This window comes from Gasterosteus aculeatus, chromosome 16, assembly GCF_964276395.1.
Source record: "Gasterosteus aculeatus chromosome 16, fGasAcu3.hap1.1, whole genome shotgun sequence".
NCBI lineage: Eukaryota > Metazoa > Chordata > Actinopteri > Perciformes > Gasterosteidae > Gasterosteus > Gasterosteus aculeatus.
In genome coordinates, this window is record NC_135704.1 from 6,064,701 (window position 1) to 6,091,132 (window position 26,432).

Consider the following 26,432-nt stretch of genomic DNA (forward strand, 5'->3'; position numbering starts at 1 on the left):
CCAATATACCATGGCCAATCATTGGTTTTTACATTCTCAAGATGAGGAGAGTTAAATCAAATCGAACACGGCAATCAGCATTACAGACACATTTACGGCAAATATATCACCACAACCATATTTATTTACCAGTATATTCTATTGTACTATATACTTCTATTGTAACCTTTTATAAATGTGAGGTTGCTGCAGTATTGTCTGGTAGTTTTTACTTTATTTTTAAATACATTTTATGTACTTACTACTTGAATATTAACTTTTATCTCAGAATTCCTTCAATTAATTTCAATAATTAGTTGCAGCCCTATATTATCTATACACAAGAGGCTGTTGTACTGAACATTCATTCTCACTGTCTCCTGTAAATGTATTGGATCATTTGTATTATCAACATGCCGGTCATAACACCCTTTTATCACATACCTTTTTAACACTTTCCTCAAACCTCTCACTACCAAAGGGATTGTTGATATAAAAATAAGCTTGTTTTGTTCCATTTGACAGTCACTGTGGGGATTCTTTGCCAGTGCGCCAGATGTTTCCCATTAAAAGGCCCCTCCACAGAGCCAGATAGGTGTTGGTGTAGTTACATTGTGTTCTCGAGATATGACAGACTTGACTTTGACACTAAACACGTTATATACAGTCAGCGAGACGAACACAATAAATATTAAAAGTTTTTACCTCATAAACTTTTTTATGAGTAGTTGAAGGACTTAACATGCACTAGTATTGGCATTACGAGGAGTAGTGAGTTTATAAGTTGTGCGATTAATGAACTAGCTAGAGATCAGTTGTACTGAGGTTTAAAGCAATTGTGGAGCTGTGATGACATTTAAGATTTTCATGACAAAAGATTTCAAACATGGATTACTAGTAATTCACTCACACAAAGGCCAGATGTGTTTGAATTGCTAGTCTGGGCCGGGGGAACATGTCGGATGGGTCGGTCACCCAGGAGGAAACCCTCCGTATCCCAAAAGTCAACATTAACTGAAGATACTTGTTTTTTAACTGCTTCATTCTAGCTTTACGCTAACCCTACCATATGCGTAATCATGCAGATAAAGAGTAGATGAGGTTTTTTTTGTTCTGTTTCAACTAAACACATACTCAAGTGTTTAAAACTGCTACAGTAACCTTGGAAAAAAACATTTCCCTCAACATATAATTTAGAATGCAAAAAGCAAAGGTTTTATGGAGCAAACCGGGTTGAAACGTTTACACTAAACCCCAAATAAAAACATACCCACATATAACAGTGTGTGTAGAGCAATATTGTGCAGTAAGACAAAAAAAGAGTCGACGGCTGGTGCTGTGCTATATTGTATTAGTGTGCAGATACACACAAAATAGCAACATTGTCTAATTCAGTGAAATAATAAAAAAGACAAACAAATTGTACCTATACATATATACATATGTATGTATAAGTGTAAGTGTAACAGTGAGGAGTCAACGTGTGAGCACTACCAAAAGTTAAATACAGTACATTAAAATAACCCTCAATGCTTTCGTTGTACTTTACGAAATGTCACCAAGGTATTTAAGAACAGAAAAAAGCTGCACGTAACACAGGGGACGTCACAAACCCTTTTGATAGCTAAATGAAAATATATAACACATAAAATACTGTACTCAGCCAAAATAATACACATAGGAGTTAATACATTTGCTAGAAGCCTCTAGCTTTTCCACAGTTGTGATTAAATTGTTGTTGCTTCATGAAAGATTACGATGCTTCACTTCAGAACAAATGACTTGGTTTAATGAGGCTTCATTGTACATGAATTGCTTGCTGCAAATCAGAGTTGTGAAAGCCAGAAATGCTATTTGTATAGTTTATGATTAAATGGAGAAACTGTCCTGCAGATCTGACTTGAAAACATAATAAACTGTGTGCTGATAATTACACCTGTTGCATAGAATACTGAGAAAATATTCCTGTGTCCAAAATGAACCCCTTTGCCTCGAACATTATCAAACCAGAATAATGACTTAATATGCATCTTTACCTGTTGTGTGTGGTTTCTAATGCTGGTGTGATTTTAAGTCACCACAGTCCTCTTAATGACGAGAATACTGACAAAACATTGTGTCACAGGAAGTGAATCAACTCACACAGAAGGCAGTGATACGTACTGAGCAGCTTGTTGCAAGCTATTTCCAACCCTCCCTTTTTAAAACATACAGCTAGAACAAACAACTTCTGTATCAACTTCCCACACACTGTCACATAAAGACGGACGCTTTGTGGTTGAAAATGCGTCAGAGCACAAGGTACTCATAAATAGTCTACATATAAATCATGCATACACACACGTTAAATTTCCCCTCTTCTCAGACAAGCTAGATTTACAAAAATATTTCATTGGATTACACACAGCCTGCTTCAGCTAAATGCTCAACAAATAATGTTGCAGTACAATTTGTTTTTGTTGCACAGCTTGTGAGACCTGATAATATCCTCCCCTCTGAATAAGGCGTGTGCTCAGACTGACGTCAGCACTACAAAAACGCATCTCCGTCATTTCTTTCGACGAGGTCAACTCGCGCTGCCAAGACTCACCATTTGCTGTAATAAAATCCTGCAACATCTGGACACACACTGCAATGGCCAATCAAATAGGTGCAAGTGCATTTCAGGAATGTCAACCGCACGAGACGGAGGATAAAATCATTCCCAGCACGGTCAACAATGCAGTTGTAGAACTCTTCTTCACGGTGTTATAATCCCCTGGTGTCTCATGCCTCAAAAGACGGGTTAGGATTTTCTCAAATGTATCTTAACACAGTACTCACATGCAATGTAAGGCTGTTCTCAAAAAACTGTTCATAGCCAAACCTACAAAAAGCAATGCATTAAATGAAGTATACAACCCACGTTGTCAAATTGTATTGAGAGCCAGGTCAAGTGATGGAATGTCAATTTGCAAAAGTGAGCAATTGGGATCAATGAGTGAGGATTTTGCAGGAGGCCGCTGCTGGTCAGCGTCGACTCATTCATCATGTTGCTTCCATACTTAGTTGTGCCACTTCCGAAGTTATTTTAACTAAAATATTTACTTATTTGTTACATATGTTACAGCAACTTCGAAAGTTAGCCCAATCTGTGACTTATTTTGGACCTAACTTCCATCTTTAAAAGTGCCACTTGAATAGTTATTTCAACCCAAACAGTGAATTATTTGTCAAGTGACTTACGTTCTTAGTTGCACCTTTTTAGTAAAGTTGTGCGAGACTTTGACTTATTTGTCACCTGACTTTCTTACTTTTGTAACCCCATTTCTCTAGTTATTTTAATCCAAAGCATGATCTTTTGCTAAGCCTGACCAAGTAGTTTCTTTACCTAAATACTTTAAGGGGATTGTGCACTGAATATATTTTTCTATATATATATATTTATGTAACTTCACTGTTACATTCAAGTGTAATGAGTGAATATTGGAGTACATGTGATTTAAAGATGTTTTTCCGTGATGATAACGTGTTAACAAGTTACGTTACAAGAAATCATGTGGTTTAGAGGATACACAGGTCACTAAGGATCACTTAAACACACCCAAACATTAGCAAGAATTTCTAAAAATAAGCTTACAAGCTCACGGTATGATTTGGTAAATCATCTGCATTAATACACTGAAACAAACAAGAAATACATAGAACATTTACAGAAAGCTGGCAACAAGTCATATTCAACTAATTTTTAAACATGTATAATGTCAACGACCAATAAATACTGTACGGTATTTATTACTTTTTCATTCAATAAACAATTATATGTTCAGATAAATAAAGTTCAACATGTGAAAGATATAATATAGCTGTAATATATTGTTATGCACCTATTGGACGTCCTACCTTCGTTCTAATTCTGTTTTAAAAATAAAATAAATGAGGCGAGCAAAGATTTCTTGGTTTGGCACTAACCATATCAACAACATTTACAGTGTAACCAAAAGCTTACAGGCAAGCAGTTAATATTCATCCATTAAAAACTAAAAATGTTGTGATTATCAGAATGCATCTTAGGTCAAGTGAGGCAATTCAGTGTCAAATTGCAACAAAAAAAACAAACGCCCAGGAATAGTTGCATCGAGCTCACCGTAGAGTTCCGCTGGGGGGGGGGGGGGTTCTTGTTGGTGTGACAGAGAGGGGACCATTGCCTTCAGGTGGTTCAGAGCCTCACTATACAATCCATTTCCTCCCTTGTCTCTTCCCATATTGTATGTAAAGGAAGAGGTGGGTGTCCCTGGTTGACGCTGCGCTCCAAACATGTGTGTTTTTAAGGGTGAGAACGAGGGGGCCGGGGGGGGGGGGGGGGGGGGGCGTTTGGGTCAGCCGAAGGGGCTGTCTGACTTTAGGATGGAGCCGTCGGCGTCGTGGAAGCCTCCTTTGCCGTTCATGTGTTCTGTGTGGCTGTCGATGCTGTAGCAGCCCTGCACCTCTGTGATGGAGGACGCCGTGTAGGACGCGGAGCGCAGCGCGTCGGAGTGGTTCCCCACGCTGCTTCCAAACTGGATATGGTACTGGTTCCAGTGCCTCCTCAGAACCGCTTGGACCTAACCAGAGGAATCACAAATCACAAATTTTGCTTACTTAGCACATTTGTTGCATTCTCTCCAAGAGTTAGAAAGATCAATATGAGTTTAATTCATGTTGTGTTGTATCGAGCTACGGCTTTGACACAATTAGCCCAGCCTAGTATACATCGGGTGAAACCGCTGCTTTCGCTTGGCTCGGCACTTAGTGAGCTTTATTCATTAGATATTAAGAGTTTTTTGTGTTTTGATGATCATTTATATGACAAGCTGACACAAATGGTGTTGATGGTGACTTTACGCGGCACCAGAAAGGAACAGTACGTTCACTTCAATCAAATGACTAATAACACTTGATTCTGCCCGAAAGAAGCAGCATTGGCAGAACTGTGCAGGGATTACTTAAAAAAATGTCTTCATCCAGGGAGTAACAGCCATGTTGACTGTGGAGAGAGCCGGTTATTAGATGCTAATATGCCCTCCTACCCATTTCTGTGCCTAACTAAGGTCATATTTTAGCAGGCCATTAACAATGAAATCCACTCAATCTCAAACAGTAGTATTTCTCAAAATGTTAAATGTTTCTTTACAATGATTGATCCCAAACCATATGTTTTTTTTTTCTCCAAAGGACTTGTTTAAACTGAATGCTATTTCAACCCGTGTGCTTTAGCCGCACTACATTAAAACTGGATGCACGGGTTGAAATAGCTGCTTCAACGATTCGTAGAATTGTTCCCTTGGATCAGGCACCTGAATAATCGATTTCCATCAGTGTTCTCTCCCTGGCTGTTTGCCAACAGTAAACCATAGTTAGCCTTGGAGTACTGAGCTTATCAAGACATTCCCCCCTATTCGCCATCCTGTTTGGGGGGGGCGGGGAGGGGGGTCGTGCAGAGGAAGCAAATAGTAAAAGGGCATAACCCCAATCTTACTTCTCCGTTGAAAAAGCAGAAGATGGTGGCCACCAGCAGACCCTGGAATTCCCAAAATGACACACATGAAGAAGATAGATGATTACCACCAAAACAACAGGTCTTACGGGTCAAAAGTCATTTGTTTGAAGGTAATGCTTTAAAACCCAAGGTGAAGAAGAAGCCAATAGATGCAAGTGAATGAGTGTGTCGCTCAAGGCGCTCTCCCGGCAATGCCTGTGCTGGGAGAGCTCAGTATGATCAGATAACACCTCACTAAAACATCCAGCTGATTTCATCCCCCTCAGATAATTCATGCCTTCCTTCCTGCTGTCCGTCCCTGCACTACAACATAAACAAAGCCTGGTCAGAGGCCAACAGGAACGCTCGCCTCGAAATGAAAGCTAAGAGGGGGGTTTATATCCAGGCAACAGTTCGTTTTAGTGAAATAAATACCTCTGGCGTTTGAGAGAGGAGCCATTAACATGTAACCATGTGCAGAGACACCAGGTCTACACAAAAACTTCCGTTCCAACCTCAGCACCCACCACCATCTCACCTGGTAATGCATCAGTATGTGCATGATGTATTCGTATATCTCGAAGGACACGCGTCCCTCCGGCTTGTAGGGCAGCAGGATGTACTGGATCCCCAGGAGAGGCACCAGGATGAGCGTGGCCCTCACGGCTTTCATGTAGAGACTGGACTCCGCTTGGTGGGTCACCTTCAGCTTGGTGATGAGTACTCGCACAATGTTCAGCAGGAAGAACAAATTGACCTAGTGGTGGGAGCAACAGAGAGTTCCTCAGTCAATCAGCAGCGTATTGAGGGAATTAACTTACTGGGTAAAGACTTTTTACTAAGAACAACACCGAGACCGTTTTGGGCAAAAAATACTGCTAAATCTTTGTTCAAGACTCGAACATTAAGTACTGCGCTAGTGCTCAGGGACCAGCTTTCTCTGAAGAATCCCCATCGGTGCTGATTAGGTGGATTCCTAGAAAGGAACTTGCGACCAGTGATTGGATCCTCGCGAGGGTAGACGCTTTGAAACCATGTCCTGTTTTCAGACCCCCCACACAGTATCCGCTCGGAACGCTGGACGCTTATTATTGTTATTTTTGTTCACTGCGCCACAATAACAGTTTACGAGAGGAACACAGAACAAATGAGTTGTTATTTTTGTGGCTGAGAGGAGAGAGCGAAGCGTCTTACCAAAAGAGCAGCACAGATGGGGCCGTGGATGATGTAGAGCAGCGACGTTTTGGAGCTTATCCAACAGCTTCAGTCGCGGAGAGAAGAACAGCGCTCATTAACGCGATAGTATCAGTGCATCACATGACAGCTGACCCATGATGCAGATCAATGGGTTTAATGAGAAAGGAATTAGCGTCAACAGTTTAATGGCGGGATTGATTAAAGAGGCTTTCAGCCAGGTTGAATGATTTGCACCATTAGCCAGGTGCAAATACAGACAGGATATCAAACAATCTTTAGCATATTGTAAGAATATGTCGTAAAGGGGATTGTGGTATTATTTGGCCCAAACCAGCTGAGTCCCTCATTTTAAAACACATTTCCAGGCATGATTATTTCCTTTCATTTCTATCACAGTCAGATGTATTTTATTGCTTTGTTGGCATTTTTTTACTACCAATATAATTATACGCTTCAATAGATGAGGCACTTAAATGCTTACTTGTCGTTGTAGTAGTAACTTCGAGCAACCGCATGTATGCAAGCCGGAATGAGAGGAAAGCCTGCAAAATAAATACAAGTAAAAGGTTTCAGGTGATTAAACATGAACAAATAAATACATACAAATTGTACCAAACCCCGACTGGCTCCGAAGTCATGATGTCACACAGAAGCGCGAGCGACTGGCATTGACGCGAGCCGTTATGTATGACTCACCCCAGCCTAGAAGATAGTACCACATCAGGTGCTGCTTCTCAGCAAACACAGCCACCACGATGAGGGTGTGCAGGTAGATGCCCTCACACAGCATCCAGAAGTAATTGCATCCAAACAGGTACAGATGAACGAACTGGGACACTTTACAGCTCGTCTGAGGAGTAAGAAACGCACACAGAATTAATGGGGCTGCTTATTTCTGCTTCCTCGTGCAGTACTTTTACAGTGAAATGAATTTAGATAAACGGAAATGCACTTAAATTAGTGCAAATATTATAATATGGCACGGCAAAAATAATACAAAATTCTTAAATATAAAAAAAGAAAACCGGATCGATAAACTCACTGGATTCCTCTGCACCAGCTCCTGGTTGTTTGCAACCGCTGTCAACCAAATGATGGTGATCACAGAGTTCAGAACAAAGGAGAAGAAGAGGTTTTTGTGAAGCGTGATCCTTTGGCAACTTAAACTCCTGCAAGTAGACAAAAGGCGACATTGAACCACAGCGCTTCGGTCATGCGGGCGATAGGACATGGGATCTGTCACTACAGTGTGCTGAACGTGAGGTTTGTTGACTCACTTGAAATGAAAGAATATCCCGAGGGAGATGAAGAGGGAGGTCAGTGACAGGCCATGTCCTATGAGAGCTAAGTAGAAAAGATTCATTGCAGTCTGGATGGAAAAAGAAATAAGACACAGATTAGATTATCTGGTTCTCCTAATGGCTGTCACGTTAGTGTGGTCTTCAAAAAGACTCATATCCTTTTACTCCTTAAGTAATTTATGTAATGAGGGCATCGCAATCATGTTAAACCGTCATTTGAGTTTAGTTACTGACTAATTTGGTTTTAGATCTTCCCCAGACAATACTATATTCATCCTCCTATTGCCATCCCATCAACCAACAGGTGAGGCACAATAAGTCGATGGCTAGGAATGAGTGTAGCCTCCAGATGATAAATGCTGATTATTTAATGCCATCACGTTTCTCACAGCTGCACCATTTCGTCAACATTTCCATCCGGAAATTATGTGTTATCAGTATAAACTGCCAGTACAATTTTCCCCCAGGAAATAATTTTTATTGATTCATGACCAGGTTTTGCTTTTCTGTTACCCCTCCCAAACTGTACATTTAAAGAATCATTTCAGTACATTTGAGCCAACATGCGCATAACACTGCGCAATAATGTTAAATGTATGTTTGAGAAGTATGTATTAGTGACCCATCTCCATCATCTCATTACCACAAATCTACAGTGAAATGCCAACCGATCTATTAAGAGGTCGGTACTAACCATGCCACTTTAATTCTATATGCATTTAGGTCCGTTTCATAAAGGGACCTACCACTCTGCTTTCATTGGTGTGTTCATTGCAGCGGGTGTAGTTGGTCCATGTTCGATTGCTCTCCGGATGCAGGAACCACTGGCCGCTCTCGGTGCAGATCTTCATAACCATCTCTGCAGGTAAATAATCATGCAAAGATGTGAAGACAAACCACCTTCCACTGATAGCTTTGATTTACTAACACCTTGTGGGCTGCTTCTTAAGAGGATATTTATTGGTATTATTTACGGTTAAGCAGGGGAAGAACCCACGGCTAAAAGTCCCAAACAGTGATACACATGGAACCACAGAGAGCAGCGATTACTCGGCCGGTATCTATTTATGCGTATCCTGTTGAAGGATGTGATGTACTGAAATTTCAACTAAATGTCTCCCAGCAATTAAAACATATGTATTTTTTATTATTATATAATATAATATTATACTATTAAGTTAGTTGTTGTCTTTTTCCATTTGGTTCAAGTCACATATGCCGTTTAAAATGATCTGTCATAATAACTAGTATGAAGCATTTCTCATTCTAACCTTGAACAAGTGACTCCAGCCCCCCCCCCCCTGCAACTAAGGATATATACCACTTATCTAAGGATAAGTGGTATAGAACCACCGGGCCGTTTGGTACCGGGCCGCACCACAGAAAGAATATATATATATATATTTTTTTTTTCTTCTGAAAAATGTTTTATTTTGAAAATTGACCGGATTTTCTCCTAATTATGTGCGCTCGTCCCTCTGACAGATTCCCCACGCGTCACAAGGCGTTTTTCTTCACGTTTACAATTGTCCTCTTACACGGCACGTGCACGGCAGTTTCGCCCACCAGCGAACAGAGAGCGCGCGACTACTACACCCCCCCCCCCCATGAAAAAGGTCCGTGAGGTAAAACAGGTTGGGGACCACTGGTATAGAAGATGACTGACCGACGGAGCTTTGCTTCAACCTAACCAATCGTTTCGCAGCATTAACCACGTGACATTCTGCATGTCTGCAAGCATGACCCGAGGCTGATGTGAAGTATGGAAAGTTGATTTTTGTGTGGGAAATGTTCTCTGGTGGCTTGGTCAACGTATTTATTCATCATCTAGTTAAGTAATACCATGGGAAGAGTAGGATCAAGCAATTGTCGCAATATCCCTCTCGGCTGCATTTTATCTAGAGTATTATTATCATTGATCCGTCTTCTAACTAAATTGCTAGAGTAACACTTTAAAGAAGAACATGCGTGGCGCAAATGCACCTGTGCACCACCGATTATTACCTGAAGGATCAAAATCCTGGAAGTAGTCTGGGCAGTTCTGCTCGGAGTTCACACCCGCCGTGGTGTCGTCCCAACACAGCCAGCCATCCCAAGTGCGATTACACATGGGCTCTAAAACCACACCAAAGGACAGCAAAATATTTTCTTCTAATCATTTAGCACAGGAACATTATTACTGTTACAGTAACACGAGACACAACGAGCTACCTTGTCTGTCTTCGATATCGTCCTTCATTATCTTTTGATAGCACTCAAACTGTGCCGTAACGATCTTGTTCCTGGTGGTTCCAATGTCGTGGTAGACGTTGGTTGGATGCTGCTGCTGGCTCTCATTGGCCTCCGGGCTCGCCTTCACCAATATCTGCAAGGAAGTGGAGACTTGAATGAATCTTTTTGGTTGTGGCTTTAATCAAAAGGATATTAGACCAAATAGTTCCCACTGAAGACAACAAAGCAGACCCATAAAGCAGAGAAAAAATGGATTTCAAAGTCTATGAAAACTGAGCTTCATTCTAGAAAAAAGTGCGTGCGAGCACAGGTCTGGACCCAATTTCGACTGTGTTTTCAAACTCTATAGGACAGTCCATTGTATTCTACTTAGAACGCCAGGAAAAATAGTCCAACATACACAAGCTTCCATTAAGTCCATTTTGCTGCATGGAAAATATGACATCTTTGCCAAAGATATGTCCAGCCCTATTTATCACACAGCTGATACTAACCTGAAGCAGCTATTTAATCCTTCAAAAATCCCCAACATAAACTAAAACTAACATAAATAAATCAAAATAGGTCAATTTAATCCAGACTTGAAGCTATTGCATTTCTTTTCAGGAATACGGATCCTAACATACAAAACGCGGCCAAAAATGTAATGTAATTTTTTTAAGAAAAAAATATATCAATATTGATTATGATTTGTTATGATTACTATTATTATTTTGAAATTATAACATTCAAAATATTAATATTATTAACTGTTTTGATTGCCATTGGACATATGATTGGCGTTCTCAGCCTTTGCCTCATTGCATGCAGGCTGTCCTACCTTTGTTATATTACACAGGAGCATGAGTGCCACCATCCCGCTCCTCACAACGTTATCCACCTTCCATTCGGCCATGTTGTTGATTTAACAGCTGCAGATCTGGAACGGAGAATAAAAAAGAAAGCAAACATGAAAGCCACTTCACAACACCTCTTATCCCTCCCAGTGTTGATCAGGGTCTAACCCAGGGTTGTTATCTACTGAAACGATCCTTCTGTATTTGCATTTGCAGAGAATTAATCAGGACGGCTCTTCTAGGGTGAAGAGACGGCAAACATAACGTGTCAAATAATCTTAGTGGGAATGACAGGCAGCATGTGGGTCAGCAAGGTAACCATTTATAATGATACATCGTAGTGGTACAGCGCTTTAAAACGGATACCCAAAGGCACTCTGCATGGAAATATAAAGAGAAAAAAATATTGAAAGACGTAAAAGGGGGTGGGGGGGTGGGGGTAATGGATCAAAAGCATGTTTAAATAGGTGGGTTTTGAGTGCAGTCACAAAAGAGGAGAACGAGGGGGAATGACATGTAAGCACAGCTGGGATCTCACACTGCCGCTGTGTGTTTTGCAAAACGTGACTGTGGATCCTATAATCAGTTCTAATGTGTCAGCACGGGTTAGAGGCTGGCTTACACATTTTATTTATTCATTTTAAAAAGGTGACGCTGGTGTCTCATCAATGCAAAATCCCTGACAGTAGCTTGCAGCAAAGGCTCAGACCACGGCTGCTGCATAGCACACGAGACAAAATTCAAATTGAATCATATCCTCCAGGTCGACAAATCTCCTTTTCTACACGGCGGGTAGCGTTATGTAGTTTAAGCCCGCCACAGCTTATGTGCAAGTATCAAAGAGGTCTGCAATTGCACCAGCTCTTTAAAGATTCTTGGAGCAACATGCGCCACTGACTCTTTTCTTTCCAAGTTATTTTGGCTGTAAATGCATCGCAGCACAAGCCAGCAAGTGTAATCAGTAAGCATTGTTAAAATACCTGATGCAAATCACAGGTTCATGCTTCCAGCAGTGCAGAAACAACAAAGAGACGGAAGGGATGTGAGAGACAGAGAGAAAGCCTGAAGCCAGCATACATGAAAGGTAAATGAGGAGGGGATTACATCTCCATCACAAGTGAAATTTAATCATGTGTTTCATACCCCAAAGGGTCATGAATTGTACTTAAATTAATTACATTTTGGCAGATTGGAACAAATAGACAAACTCTGCTAGAGGAAATCAGTAGAAGTGCATTGAAGAGACTCGCGTTCACAAAATGCAGGGCCTGAGCGTACACATATTTGTTTTTACAAAACTGATGACAAATCAAGTTGTCTTTTTGCCATTAATCAAATAAAGGTGAAAAAAAAACCTGTACATTTCTGCTGAGTGCAGTAATGTCTTCCTGCACTTTTCGGAAAGGTAAAATCACAGTGTGCAGTCTCTCCAAATAATCCCATGTGACCAATTACTTTTACTTGTGAAAATCCTGTATTGTAGTTTGTTATTGTAAGCGGCTGGAGGGCAGAATAGTGGAGGGAGCATACGTTCCAGCCAGGAGGCTGGCCAGATATTGCTGTGGAGCGTTTTAGCATTATGAATGAAAGCCGAGACAAAAATGTCCCCCCAGTTTTGAGGAAAAATGTTTGGGGATGTTTCTGCAAAGTGAAGGGCGACTTTGCAGAGCAAGTGACCTATCACAACGACAAACGCAGTAGACTATGTGGAGGGGCCGCTGTGTGGTTTAATATTGACAATTGACCAGAGGTTTGCCCAAACGTATCATGTCCCCCCTCCCTCAAAATGGGATTATCGGGGTAAAAATGTTCAAGTGGTTTCGCAATAATAATGCAGCTTCAGCTTTGCTTCAAGCTCGGGTATCCATTGTTTGGTTGCCAAAACACATCTCGCACAGTCTTGCAACACAATTTCAAATGAGGCAAAACGGGGGGGGGGGGGGGGGGGGTCTGCAGCCGACTGGGGAATTTGACCCAGTTGATTCTTACAAGTCTCCCTTTAGCTCTGTCCCCACAGGGACTGCCCCGGTGCCTCCTCGGATCTGCTCAGTTGAGACCCCGGGGAGAGGAGGGGGCTTCTTCAACACCAAAAACATTATGGTGATGTACAAATTAGAAACAGCCAGGAAAGGATCAGCTGCCCTGTCACACACACAGATACACAAACACACACACAGTGCTGCGCTTCGCCAAGTTCCCCAGCTGTTTCTTGGCGGAGGAAGTTTATAAATTAGCAGACTGATACGGAGGATCTGTCTTGCGAGACGGCCGCACTGAGCGCAGATTGGAGAATGCTTAAATGTTGTTTATAGCAAGTTGTAGTTCAGATTTAGTTGCTAATTAGTTATAAGAATTTAAAGTCTTAATTGACTTTAGGAGACTACTTTTAAATGAGCTATTTTTGTCCTTCAAATCACTTTACTCTGGCTAAAACTGGTGAATATGGTTTTAATTGTATTTTCCCAATCAACCCCGTCTGCCACTGTCAATACGCACCTCATTTATAATCACATGTTCACTAGCAACATTCAGTTCAAGCACAGAAAGCAGTAGAACATCACCTGATTTACCCTTTTCTGATAAAAAAGGGAAAGCGAAATTCCAAAACTAGCCAACAGACATATAATCTCATCATATAAATGCTTCATATTCCATTTAAGGCCTCCATGAATTACTTAGAAAGAAATATGTTGGTCTTAAGGTTCTGAAGATGTGTCTCAAATGGTAAGACAAACATCTGTCTCATGATGTCATAGTTGGTTAAGTAGATTCCAGTAAATTAAAATGTATAAGACTAATGGGGGTTTTGAAAAGCACTTTGATTTGTATGATCTGACTCGCTGGATGTTAAAAGGAATGATATAATACCCCGTGTACCCCTTTGCTAATTTCAGAGCAAAGCAAAGAGGTCAAACCTCCACGGAGGCACAACACTTGATTATTGATCTGTTTGGGTCAACTTCATCCAACCGCTGGGAACTGTGGGTGGACAACTATTATCTCTAGTACCTCAAGAGTGTTTTGCAGAAGTGGTTAGTCATGTACTCTTTGCACAAGAGCTGACATCACCTACATCTGCCAGCATGCAGAGAGATACCTGGAAAAACAGTCCATGCACAACCGCTGTTGTCTTCTCGCCTGGTGCCAAAGCTCAGCCCGTACTTATCAACCCCCACTGTCCCCGCACAGACCTTCTGCTGTAAACATCCTTTTGCCCTCACAGGACGTTTGGCGCCTCATACTCTGAGTTCCTCTCGGTGGCATTCGGATGTCCATTAAGCTGGAGAGGGGCAATAACAGCGTTAGTCTAAAGCTGGAAATGGGTTTAAGTAATGAGGGCAGGAACCGTGACACCTGATGAAGTCCATTCATGCAGAGGCACTTAATATGGGAATAGTTTGCTATTTCTTTTCTCGACCATTTGTTCATGTTGTTTGTTTTACTTCCCACCAAGACAAAAAAAAGCTACATAGGCGGCATTAAGAACTCCATGTTGACTTCTCGTTTCGTGTCCACCTCTACAACCCTCCAAGAGTGCCTTATTTACACCTCCTGGTTTATGTTTTGTTTATCTACATATCTACAAAATGCAATAAATAATTATATTTGGCTACAAATTCTGTACAAGGACAGACTGCAGCACATTACATTTGTTGGGTCACCTGGATTCTTAAACGACTTTATGAGCTAAATATAGATTATGTAGTAATGTTTATTTTAAAGTGGTATCATCCAATAATAACTTTTGTGTAGACCCCCTCTTAATTCTCAAAAAAAAAAAAAAGAAATATTTTCCCTTTCACCAAAAACCAAGGCAATCCCAACTGATCCTGCCAGCTTTCCGATGCAGCTCGTGGTGAGGAAGGCACAAATAATAACTGCCCCGTTGCACTGCAATGTTGGCTTGATACTGTTATCAGTCTATGAAGCCAAACTCCAAACTGGTCACTGGGAAGCTGTAAGAACAGGAACAGGAAACGGGGGAGTTCTGCTCTCGATCGGACTTATATCATTTGGATGAACAGTGGGAGTCAGGGAAGCTCTTGTGGGTCATGTTCCAAGCAGTCAGATTCATGTCAGCATGGAAATAGAGCTTCTAGCAATTGTAACAGCAGACAGCATTTGTTACATTAATGTCTTGGTTCCTCTGGTTAGATATACAAACATTTCATAAGACAGCACATATATATTTAGCCAATATGGAAAGCTGGCGTTGCGTGTTAATTCTTTTTTTTACTTTCATCCTTGGTAATGCTGCCTCAGAAATGAACTAATGAATCCAATACATCCTTATCAATAGTGCTTATTAAGTTCATGTGTTCATGTAGAAAATCCCTCAAACTGCGGAATTTTCAAAAGCCTAAATAAAAAGAGGTTGCTCTCCCGTTGAGTTGTTCAGCAGATGGAAAACTCGTAAGTACCTGAGGTCTGCAGCTGGTGAATGAATGGAAGGGAAACGATATCTTGGAAAGTTCCTGTCTCATTTGTTGATGACTAAGCTCCCGTTCAAACAAAAGCATGATGGTCCGACACGTGTCTCTGAATCCATGAAGCTGCTGAAAGACGGAACAGAAAAAACTCTCCTCGACCGGATAGAATGTGTGGCTTTATCAGCTACGGGCTTTCGTCAGCTCAGCATTAAAAAAGACTGTTGGCAAACAGTCTGCGCTTCTATATGTTTGTTTTGAAAACCAACTGCAGACAACTGACAGCAAAACTCCTCTATGTCAATGTTCTTAAGATTTCTTTGCCAGTATATTTATTATATTCTACGTATTATTTATCTCTGATTATGTGATGGGATGTTCTACCTGTATTTAATCTTTAATAAGAAGCCAACCGTTTATGACAGAGACCGAGTGGAAGGAATGGGCTCGGCTTCCAGCCAGTGTGGCCTCCCGCTGTTTTTTTTCTGTCATTTTTGAGCACAATGAGAGCACATGATTAAATAGAGTTGACCAAAGAAGGTCCGTGAAACAGGAAATTCTAGGAAAACCCATAGCTGTCTTCAGTAGATACCGGGCACGTAAATGTAAAGAACAGGAGAAGAAGCTTTTAAGATGGTCGTGGAAAAACTAGGTTCCCTCTTTGAACTTCCTGTTTCAATCAACAAGACCAAACATAATCACCCAATAAACCGGAGCATCTGTGGGCTTTCTGACACACTAATGGGCTCAAAGCTGCTTTGCCCTTTTAGGCCCCAATGTGTGTTTTCTGAGGGTCAAAGAAAACACAGTTAGGCAAATGGGAAAAAACCTGGAGTATTGGGTTACTTTTTAAGTATCATCATTATCAAGTCCACATGTGCATTTTGCATGAAATCAGATGTCTTGACAAAAATTCTTTTGGAAATGAATTAATAAATCAATTCAAGAATTAAACACGTCTACTTCGTACTGTGTCACAAACCTTTTGGCCTGTTCACAAACTACACTTTCTTGGCCATACATGGGGAAACCCCCTGTTACTAAACTATTATTTAAATGTACCTCACATCAGCCCTGACATTTATCCCGGCTCTATTGTAGGTTGACACACAAAGCCACAGATCATACGTTGACCATAGTGGACAATTCCACTATGTGATCAGCTGAGCATTTAGAGAACCTCTCATGTGAAAACTGGTCACGTTTCAAGTTCAACATCGAAGCCATTGATCTTACCCAAGCTAGGACATGTGAGCAGGCCTCATGCAAACCTCGGGGCACCACCAGATGTCGAGGAAAACAATAACAATCCTACACAGATGTGTGGGAGGAGACCTCTTTGTTTCATAAAAAGCCCTCCTTAACTCTCAGTCCACCCACCCGGACCGGTGCACGCAATATCGCTTGCATCAACATGGCAAGAGAGAGCGTGTGTTACAGCTCCGACAACATCCCGGGTGCCAAAGTGTTGCTGTCAGTGCTTTCACGCCCTCGTTTCCAGCATGCCAGCGTTCTCAGGGCAAGCGTGTGGATCTACTCACAACTGCGGTGCTGAAAACAGGAAAAGACTGCATTCGAATATGTGGTTTGAGGGGGGGGGGGCATGAGAGGCTGGCGCGGAAAATTGTCCGATCATCATATTGGTCATTGAAGGCTTCGAGGCAGAATGGTTACGGTAAAGGACAGCTGATGCAGCACCGGGAATAATAAATATTCCAAAATTCTGTTCAGCACAATCTTTTCCCCCCGGGCCAACGTTCAGTTCCAGAACAGAACACAGCGAGTTCTTTTTATAGCACGACAGATAGTCAATGTGTGGGAGTTCCTTTGCAAGCCAATCACGCTCACAGGGCATCAAAGACGCACAAGGCAATCCTCAGCTTCTGCATGAGACTCACCGGGCTTTGGGATACCTATGAGTCATTATTAGCTCGCTGGAGGAACGGGCGTAGTATTTACAGGGGGAGGTCTGCTCAATAGTGGACGGGTCAACACAGGACCAGCACTCTGGGGACAGGCAGTCCAAGTCACTTGTAGCTACGCCACTTAGTCACCCCGCTTACGTTACATTATATTATATTAATAATATTACATTATATGTTACTGCTTGTCTTTTAAGGAATCTCTGAATTTCACTAATTTATAACAGCCGAATAATGAATAAATACATATTACATATTTTGGCATGATGTGTTCCACGCTGAATTGAGTAGAAATTATGGCAACACTGAATGAGCAAAAAATATGTTTTAAAATAGAGGGAAAAAAGAGAGGCGACATGGCCACTCTGAGTAATGAACATGACCACGTTTCATATACTCTACGTCCAGGTGGGTACGCTTGAACATCCCTATTACCACATAGAGTATCAACGAGATGGTCAAAAATAGCACATAGCTGCAATTTCAAGCATTCATAAAATAGGCACCGGTGAGTCATACTGCGCTGGATATGGAGTATGTGTGAGCTTTAAAAAAAGGTCTGCCAGTCAAATGCCAGTTTTGAAAACATCATGAAGCGACTGGATCAGAGTCCCAATGACGCCAAGCATAGTCTGAGTCACAAGACATCCAGTGAGGGGAAAATATCCCACTGATACTGACAGATGCACTGCTATTGTGTCAGGAGGACTGCTTAACATCACTAACAATGTCCTCAACACCTGCTGCGAGTCCTGTTTCCTCGTGACGGTTCCATCAGCCAAATGAATCAAAAGGAGCCCCAGTGAAGCCAAAACGTGGGCTCAGTCCCTGTCTTTTTCATTCAGCTTTCATGTAAATAGCTCTTTTTGGGATATGCAGTTATTGGCTTGCTGAGGGTTCGATGTGGGGATAGATTCCACTCTCAGGGGAGAATACGCAAAAATCAGCTGCTGAACTTTATGGCAATATAAGTAAAGCGTACTGACACAATACACAAATCCATATCCTCACCTGCATGTGGACAGGCAAAAAGATAACATTACTCTGCCCCTCTGCCTCAGAAGACCATTCAATACCAGGCCATCATTATTTGAACAAGATTAACACCACGGTTGTCTCCGGTGTCCTTTAAACGAGGTTAAGAGTACTAGAGTTCTGACCGTAGACGTGGGATCCTATTCCACCGGACTGTATTCTACGCAAAGGAAAACATACTGCAAATACCTCCATTTAAAATACACGGGCACTAAATAAACCGGGCTCCGTGGTGCATTTCCCCAGCCTAGCTGCTGGGGATTCTCCTTGGTCTTAATGCAAATTAAGACCACAGCTATAGAGCTGCTGGGCTGTGTTTAAAATAGCCTATCCAGCTGAGTATGTGCTCGCTGTTTCCCCTGAGGTGTATACTACAGTCTGGTGGGAAAGTGTAGCTAATTCCTCCCAATTCTTTCCACTTACATGGAGCCACATTTTCACAGGTCACTAGAGTTCTTTGTAGAGTGCTTTAAGTGCTCCGACAGGCTGACAGCATTACACAATTTACAGTTTATGCTGTCTTGGTTTTTGTCCTTTCCTGTTGGATATCTCTGCATCCTAACTGCTTAGGATGTTGACAGGTTTTAGTTTCACGGCTTGTGGGCGGGATTTTCAGGCCCAAAACGGTCCTGAGAGTTTAAAAATGCAAACTTATATATGATGTATATGAGTGTACGGGCAAAAACAACTGTACTTTCAATGATAATGTATACAGTTGATCTACCTGAGCAGAGCGAGAAGTCGCTCTCCGTCAGTGTTTGTTGTAACCCGAGCCGGCCGTTAGTGCTTTTGGTGCATGTTAGTGCACGTGAGGGCGCCCCACTGGCCAGCTAATGGCCGCCGCTCTGCACTGTGCTCATACAGCTGTTACGACTGATAATGCCGCTGTTCGCCTCAGAAGCGTAACCAAAGACTCCCCCTCGGGTAAACACCGTTGCTGTCGCAATGTTGATCCCCTTCAGTGGGTCTCGTCGACGGTGTGCTTCTCAATTTCTCAGCTTTGCTCTCTTGTGTCCGTGGAAACAATTTGAACCCAGACATCTACCCTGTGGGATCTCTACGCAGGCTGGTGAGACACCACGCGCTCATCCTCCCCATGCGAAGCCCCTATACTCGCTGTGTTAGCGAAAGGAATTCTCATATTTCAAAGATATGTGACATACTTTGTTAACACACTAACATAAATAAGAACATGGGGGAGCAGAAGCTTTGAAAAGTTTGGAAAAAAACATTGTTTTATTACGCAAATGTTAGCATTTATTGGGATTTATTAGAGTCTGAACACTAACAGTGTGTGTGTGTGTGTGGTTCCTTTCTGGTATTCCCATGATAAAAATAACTCTGGAACTCTAAATAATTCCCAAAGGCATATCCTCCATGTGCTTGCCGCGGGCCAAAGACTTGACCTCCAGAGGAGCCACTGCATTACTACCAGGCTCCAGTTGCTCTGTAGGCCTTGGGTTTGTATTACAAAGACATTTAGCTGCTTCCGTGAGTGAGATACTGTGAAAATAGCCAGAAATTTCACATAAGGGCTATTGGAAAAAAACTGTCTATAATAACCAGCTATGCCAACATATAGTAACAGCGATGATACAAGTGCAAGGCAACCTCAAGGCAACGTTTGCAGGTGGGATTGTTGTTGTTTTTTTTATTTTCTTGTCAGTCACCAAAGAGGAGCGTCCGTGTGAGGATCGGGGTGACAACAGGTAACGCAGACAGAAAGAAAACACACTGGAGCTGCAGCTAACGAGCTCCGCCGACGCGGCTTCCTTAATGCTTCTGATGAGCTGTAAACTGACCATAAAAAAACATTTACCGGAATCCTTTTGATCTATTTAACTCGCTGCGGCACAATAGCTAATTAGGCGACTGGCCTCGGGAGCGCCATTAGTGGATGGCAGCTTTTGGGTCGCGTAAAGGGTGAGAGAAAGCGCTACAACGCCTGAGTGGACAGCTGAAGGGGAGATAAGGCCGTATCTTTCCATTAGACGGCCGTGAGAACTGACAAAAGCGACACTGAAATACTTCTTAAGTAGGAGTTCGTTGGCTAATGAAAGTCTATTGTGTGCCCATGCTGTTGAGGATAAAAGCACTTAACTGACTTTTTCTCAGGGGGGGTGAAGGGCACCTGATAAAATAGGCACATTAGCTGTAATTCTATGTTCAAATGAGTGCAATGACAATGCATTAACACAACAATCATATATACTGTAATACGAGCTTGGGAGTTTCCAAAAATAACTGGAGGTTTTTGGTTTCACTAATATAACTCCCAAGGCCATATTCATCCAGCTCACTCTAGTTGTGACAGACAATAACACGCTGTGGGATTAAAAAAAAGGAACGCACTCATTTGGGTCTTTTATAAACCTTTAAAACCAATTGTTCGTTTGGCACAGCTCACAGAAGCAGGAACCTGACAAAAAATAAGTCTCGTTTTCACAGTAGAGTAAGTTAGTTAATTCGGGATCCAACAGAAATGTCTGCAGAAGACATTTGTTCACAGCCGCAGAAAACGCAAGGAGAAGGCTTAAAAAACTGTTAGTGTTACAGGATTAAACAGAGAGGGTCTTAGCCAGTTTGTACTCCTCAGTACCTTTCCAACGGCAACACGTGCACGTAAAGCACCAACAATTCAGTAGGTAGGGTTCAATTTGGGACGGCAGACAGAGAGACTGTTTTCTTCTATTCTGTATTCCCCAGGTAGCAAATCAGCAAGCCCACTTCACCGACTGTTGGCTTCACACAAATACGACACACGCTTAGGAACCGAAAAGCCTCTTTCCACGTCCTCTTTCCCCCCCAAAGCTGTGAGGCTCGCACTTCCAGCCACTGCACACAGACAAAGTACCCCCAACGCTGCTTCCAAAGACATTAACATGTCACAGTTCTCAACTGGCACTTTGTGTACTGAAATCAAACTGGAGAGCCAAAAAAAAAAAAAAATGACCCTCTATAATGCATGAGCGGAAAAATTACCCTCAAAAGGTTTCACATCCCCGAAACTGAATCCAGAAGCCGAGGCTCTGATCCTGGTGCATATGGGCATCGGCTTTTGTGTAATGCGATATAAGCGGACAGGGGAAAAGGATAAGACGTGCACTTGGGCTGCCGATTTGATCCGGGGCTTAATAAAAATCACAACGAAGGCTCAACTCGAAGAGGTTTATTGGACAACAAAAGTATCTGGAATTGGCGTTCACATGCCACACGGGAGAGTTCTCACAGGAGGTAAATCGATAAGACGCCGGCTGCAGAAGTCCAGCGTTCCTCGATGATTTATGAGAGGTCACGTTTTGGGAGAACCGCCATTAGTCTTGTGACTGGGAATCGGGCGGAGTTGGGTAAGAAGTGGGACTTATACACAGCGATTAAACGCATGCAATTACCGAAAAAAATTAACTTTTTACATAATTACGACAAATTCTCCTAGAGGGGGAGCGGTGGCAGAAAATCATCTCCTTTGCTTCATTGCCTGCAAAAAAAGAAATACTACACTGAATGGTAGTGTCAAATGCCATTGCTTTAGGGAGGAGAGACACGTTATCATGGAGACGGACAAGGGTTTTGAGAGCTATGCGGCCGAGACCTTTGTCTCGCCTACATTTAATAGCCTGTTTTCTGGACTCCGGGCAGTAAATACAGCACGATGGTTCGGGGGGGGGGGGGTTGAGTCGGCTGGGTTTGATAGACATTCTAGCTGCGCAGTGGGCTCGGGTATTTAGTGTAGGCCCCCAGAGAAAAGGGGCCCCGCGGACTCATCTGACGGCGCTGCCACATGGCAGCGTTCCCATGTCCGCTGTCCAAAGTCTGGAGACTGGCTCACACGCACGGCCAGTGAGTTAATAAAACCTGTTTTTTTCTGAGGCTGTAGCTGTAGCCCTTCTGAACAAGTGTGTCCATTAACAACTCATTCATTACAATAACATGTTAGAATTCGTATGAAATGTTTAACATTTATTCACTGGCAACGTTTTGTCTCAGGGAAAATGCACGCGGGTCATTTTGCATTGAGAGAAGTGAAGCTGCGGTCGAGACGTCCACATCCATCCGATAGAGGTTACAGTTGAACGGTGGTTTGCTTTAAAAGGGCCCCACAGGTTTCTTGTAAGTGGCAGTTTCCCACACGAGCGCAATGTGGACATATATCCTTGTGTCTATGTTGTTTTCCTCCCCCTAGTTTACAGTGTGGGTTAAATGTCACATACTTAAGTGCACCGATGAGAATTCAAGCGCAATGCGTTGACGGTTGTGATGCCAGGCTGCTGTCAGTCAAATCACACCCACACCCCCAAAGTGCTGATGAAGCAGATGACCATAATGGAGGTTTTTAAACTATTAAAAAATAACACCGGGAGACGTTGCTTTTCAACAACCGTTTTAACTTTGGTGGTCATAAACCTTTAATATTTCCAAGGAAAACCTATGTTTCAAGGTAACAGTTTTCTTTTTTAATAAAGTGTTACGTCTTAGAGGGTTATTATAATGAAAACCCTTTGAAACGTTTAAAGGCAAAGCAGCAGCACAAACTGTTGACTGGATCATTCTGGTTCCAATTGAGACTCTTAAGTCCGTAATCAAACAGCATCATCTTCTCATTGCAAAACACACAACAAAGCTGGCAGTAGTGCTTGACCGTTGACAAAAAGAAAAGTTCACTACGAACTTGGAACATCCAATATCCTCCTCCTACACACCACCATCACCACCATCATCACCATCTCTTTTTTTCCACTGTCCAGCCCACAAACTTCCAGCATGTCCAAATCTGCTGCTTATGTAACCATGCAGATGATTTATCAGCTAGTGGCCACTGCTTACATCAAATCCCTGCGTTGATGAATGGAGATGAATCACCGATGCATTCTAGTTCAAACAATGGCCTGCGCGTGCGTCCGCCTGTGTGTGTGCGTGTGTCACCCCTTATTATTGATTTCTTAATCTCCACAATAGATGCCAAATCTAGTAGATTGTACGGGGGCAATCCGTGCATGCGAGCCAATATTAAAAGGGATCATTTCTACTTAAATGTACCAATATTGTTGGAATCAGAGTGTTACATTTGATTTTTACGCGTTTCCATAAATAACCGTCGGCTCGTGTCCGCGTGCGTAAACCCTCTCCCCGACTTGCAATCAGACTGTGCATGGGAAGCCCCATGAAGCAGATGGCAGTGGGTGAGAATATTACCGTGTATTACTTCAATAGCACCGTGCACTGCGTGTCTCATGCGTGATAATGGACGCGCTCGGAACGACGCGCTCGGACGATTTCCACAACCCGGCGGCAGGAATGCTGCCGTCTCCCTCTAGAATGCCTCCATCACATCCACGGCGGTCACGCACGGCTCCCTGACAGCAGCGCAATGGGGGCTTAAGTGGAGCCGGTGGCCGATGCTCGCGCCGAGGACCCCGCAGCACACTGTGGAGACGCGCCCGCCTCGCAGCCTAAGCCACCCAGATGCGCGGTGAAGTCACCTCCATTCACGCACACGCACACACCAATTCACAAATCGCCTCATCCACTCTGCTTTAGATCCGCGCGTCCGACCTTGCCCAGAAAACCTGACATTTACAAAGAGCGCGCAGCGCGCACAGCTCACGCCGCGCGGTCGGCGCTTCCTACCGGAGAATTGAAACCAAATCCAACAGCAGCGCAGGACGGACTCTCTGTCTCCCTCTGTCTCTCTGTCCGCCTCTGTCTCTCTGGGACGTGTGTCTTCTGTCTCCGGCGCAGAGCACCGAACGCTGCGGACCTGCGGGGCTCAATGAGCGCAGCCCGGGCGGCCGTCAGCGTGACGTTGGGAAGGCAACCCACTACTTCCTGTGACGTCACATGGGGGCCCGCACGCAGCCGGGCGGACGGGGGTGCGGGTTTTTACGTGTCAACGATTTCTTCACATTGAACCGTTTACTTGTTGCATTTCTGAATTAGCCAGAAGACATTCAAATGGGCGTAAATTGAGAAAGCAGAATCGGTAATAAACAGTAAGCGTTCATTTGCTTAACTCCTCTTCTGCACTGGAGAAAATATGGGAAAATACTTTATTATCCTCACCTCACTTTTTGTATAGTTTGGTATTTTTCTATCATTTTATTAGTGTGACTTGGGGCAATGTGTTAAGGAAAAGTGAACAAACCTCTAGAATCTGTGCTCATTGTATATGAGCGTGACCTAAAACACACAGGATGTGACCTCAGTGGGGACTACAGCCCCGAAGGGAGGCCAACTAAGTTCAGCTTTAAGAACAGGTTTCACTTCAAGACTTTCTAGGTATTTTTTCAAAATAATTGCAGAGTCCAACCTATTGTAGATCATTTCTACCAGTTAAAGTTAAAGTAGTCCATACATTTTTTTTCACGTGAAAAGGTTTTCCAAAGCCTTTGGGATTCATGTTAACTTTCTAATTTGATGTTGTTTTTTCTGTGGCGGGAAATAAATCAGACAAGGAATCAGAAGAGAGATAAGAAGATCCTTGAGGTTTATTATATGAACTTGTACATTCCAATTCTTTACAACAAAGGTAGAATACATAAAAGATAATACTATGCAGCGAACTGAGTACTGGCACCTTCTTTGGAAGACTTACTTTACACACTACTGCCCCTCTCTGGTTCTCCATGTCAACCACGCCAGCAGGACTGCAAGAGTGATTTATTGAACTTCATATAATTGATTATAAAAGGAAAAAATGAGGTTGTATGTTTAATCTGAAAAATATAACCGCAGTCATTACCTGTTCACATTGATTAATGAGTGTAAGGACATTGTCATCTTGATTAATGTGGTTTTATTTAGTGTACTGTTGTCATGATTTCCACCAGTTTAATCTGCTTATGTTGTTGTTGACGTTCATTATTAATAATAATGGAGTTATACCAAAACTCATCATCAAAGCATCAGTGGCCGTATAGCAGGGGAAGTATTTTAGTCCTATATCTTTGTAATATCAAACAAACATTTTGCTTCGGTGTTGCCACATTAAAGTTACAGTGCAATGACAATACAGCACACGATCTAGAAATAAAATGCATAATATTGTTGTATTTTTGTCAATAAGATAGTGAAATAAAAATGTGGATAAGATTGATGATAAATCATACACTAAATGTCATTTATACAAGTACCTCAGGACTACCAAACCGATATAAGTATAGCTGAACATATACGTATGGACGCACGGTAAATGAAGGTGACTGCAGAGTAGTGCAGAGTGATGGCGAGTGTTCAGGCCGCGCGGTGGACAACGTGGTACAGGTTTTTCTTCCTTATTCGGATCAACCGCGAAAAAGCTGCAACGGAACACAGAGACACGAAAAGAGGTTCATTCCAAAGTACTCTGAATGAACACAATGAAAAAAGTATAATTAACAGTTAAATAAAACTAAGTAATTTTCTTTTGCCGACGTTTTCATAAGATCATAGCTGAAATAATCTTACGCTTTCTGCTTCCGATGCACTTGTCAATGCAGATTTTGCGCTTCGTGAAGTTGTTCTCGTTTCCCCCGCAGCCGCTGTAGTGAAACATCTGGCATCTCTTGGTCTTGGGGTTGAATGCGAATCTCTTCTCGGCACCGTGACATGTCCCCCTTTCCACGGGACGGAAGCACAGCTCTGCAGGGATCAAGGCTGTGAATCAGGAGGAAGAGTATTAGGAACAAATATTTTGGCATTTTCAGCCCTCCGTGGCCCAAAATGTTACACATTATCCCGCATACATCATCTTTAAAATGTTCTGTCATGCAGAATTTGGATCCGTTCCACCTCGATTACAGGGTCAGATGAAGGGGTGGACCTCCTTAACAAGAACAGTGTCTGTTTTTTCTTTTTTCTGCTTTTAATTAGCACTGTTCTAACTCGGGACTTTCACCGAGAAGACAGCTGCTTGTTTGCTTTGTGAAACCAAAAGCAAACATTGAGTTTACAGCGGTCGCAAAGTAACAAGCGTAATGAAAGTATTTAGTCAAAAGTCTCAGTCTCAATGCTCTTCCGTCTCTCTCTCA

At 42.5% G+C, this 26,432-nt stretch overlaps 2 protein-coding genes across 2 annotated transcripts in view; both read right to left on the reverse strand.

Moving 5' to 3' along the window:
* Positions 1 to 1,310: 1,310 nt before the first annotated feature.
* On the reverse strand, positions 1,311 to 24,254 carry LOC120833790 (calcitonin gene-related peptide type 1 receptor). The gene is made up of 13 exons (XM_040201275.2): positions 24,055 to 24,254; positions 11,027 to 11,125; positions 10,186 to 10,339; positions 9,979 to 10,089; positions 8,721 to 8,833; positions 7,951 to 8,042; positions 7,716 to 7,842; positions 7,370 to 7,523; positions 7,155 to 7,215; positions 6,671 to 6,737; positions 6,015 to 6,233; positions 5,477 to 5,518; positions 1,311 to 4,562 (listed from the first exon to the last, which is right to left on the reverse strand). Exons 2-13 carry the CDS (start codon positions 11,099 to 11,101, stop codon positions 4,338 to 4,340), a joined length of 1,440 nt encoding a protein of 479 aa, XP_040057209.1. The 5' UTR covers positions 11,102 to 11,125; positions 24,055 to 24,254; the 3' UTR covers positions 1,311 to 4,337.
* Positions 24,255 to 24,887: 633 nt separating this feature from the next.
* Positions 24,888 to 26,432, reverse strand: part of tfpia (tissue factor pathway inhibitor a) — a 34,111-nt gene continuing 32,566 nt past the window's right edge. The window contains exons 6-7 of the mRNA XM_040201276.2: positions 25,870 to 26,058; positions 24,888 to 25,721 (exon numbers count right to left, since the gene is read on the reverse strand). Coding sequence (XP_040057210.2) covers positions 25,657 to 25,721; positions 25,870 to 26,058 — 254 coding nt within the window. The 3' untranslated portion in view covers positions 24,888 to 25,656. The remainder of the gene's footprint in view (positions 25,722 to 25,869; positions 26,059 to 26,432) is intronic.

What these genes read in the sequence shown, in the direction of transcription:
- LOC120833790 (XM_040201275.2), bottom strand. Translation starts at nt 11,101, where the DNA reads ATGGCCGAATGGAAGGTGGATAACGTTGTGAGGAGCGGGATGGTGGCA. An exon ending in CGATATCGAAGACAGACAAG is followed by an intron (nt 10,090 to 10,185) that starts GTAGCTCGTTGT and finishes GTGTGGTTTTAG; the next exon opens with AGCCCATGTGTAATCGCACT. An exon ending in GTACTATCTTCTAGGCTGGG is followed by an intron (nt 7,216 to 7,369) that starts GTGAGTCATACA and finishes TTTATTTTGCAG; the next exon opens with GCTTTCCTCTCATTCCGGCT.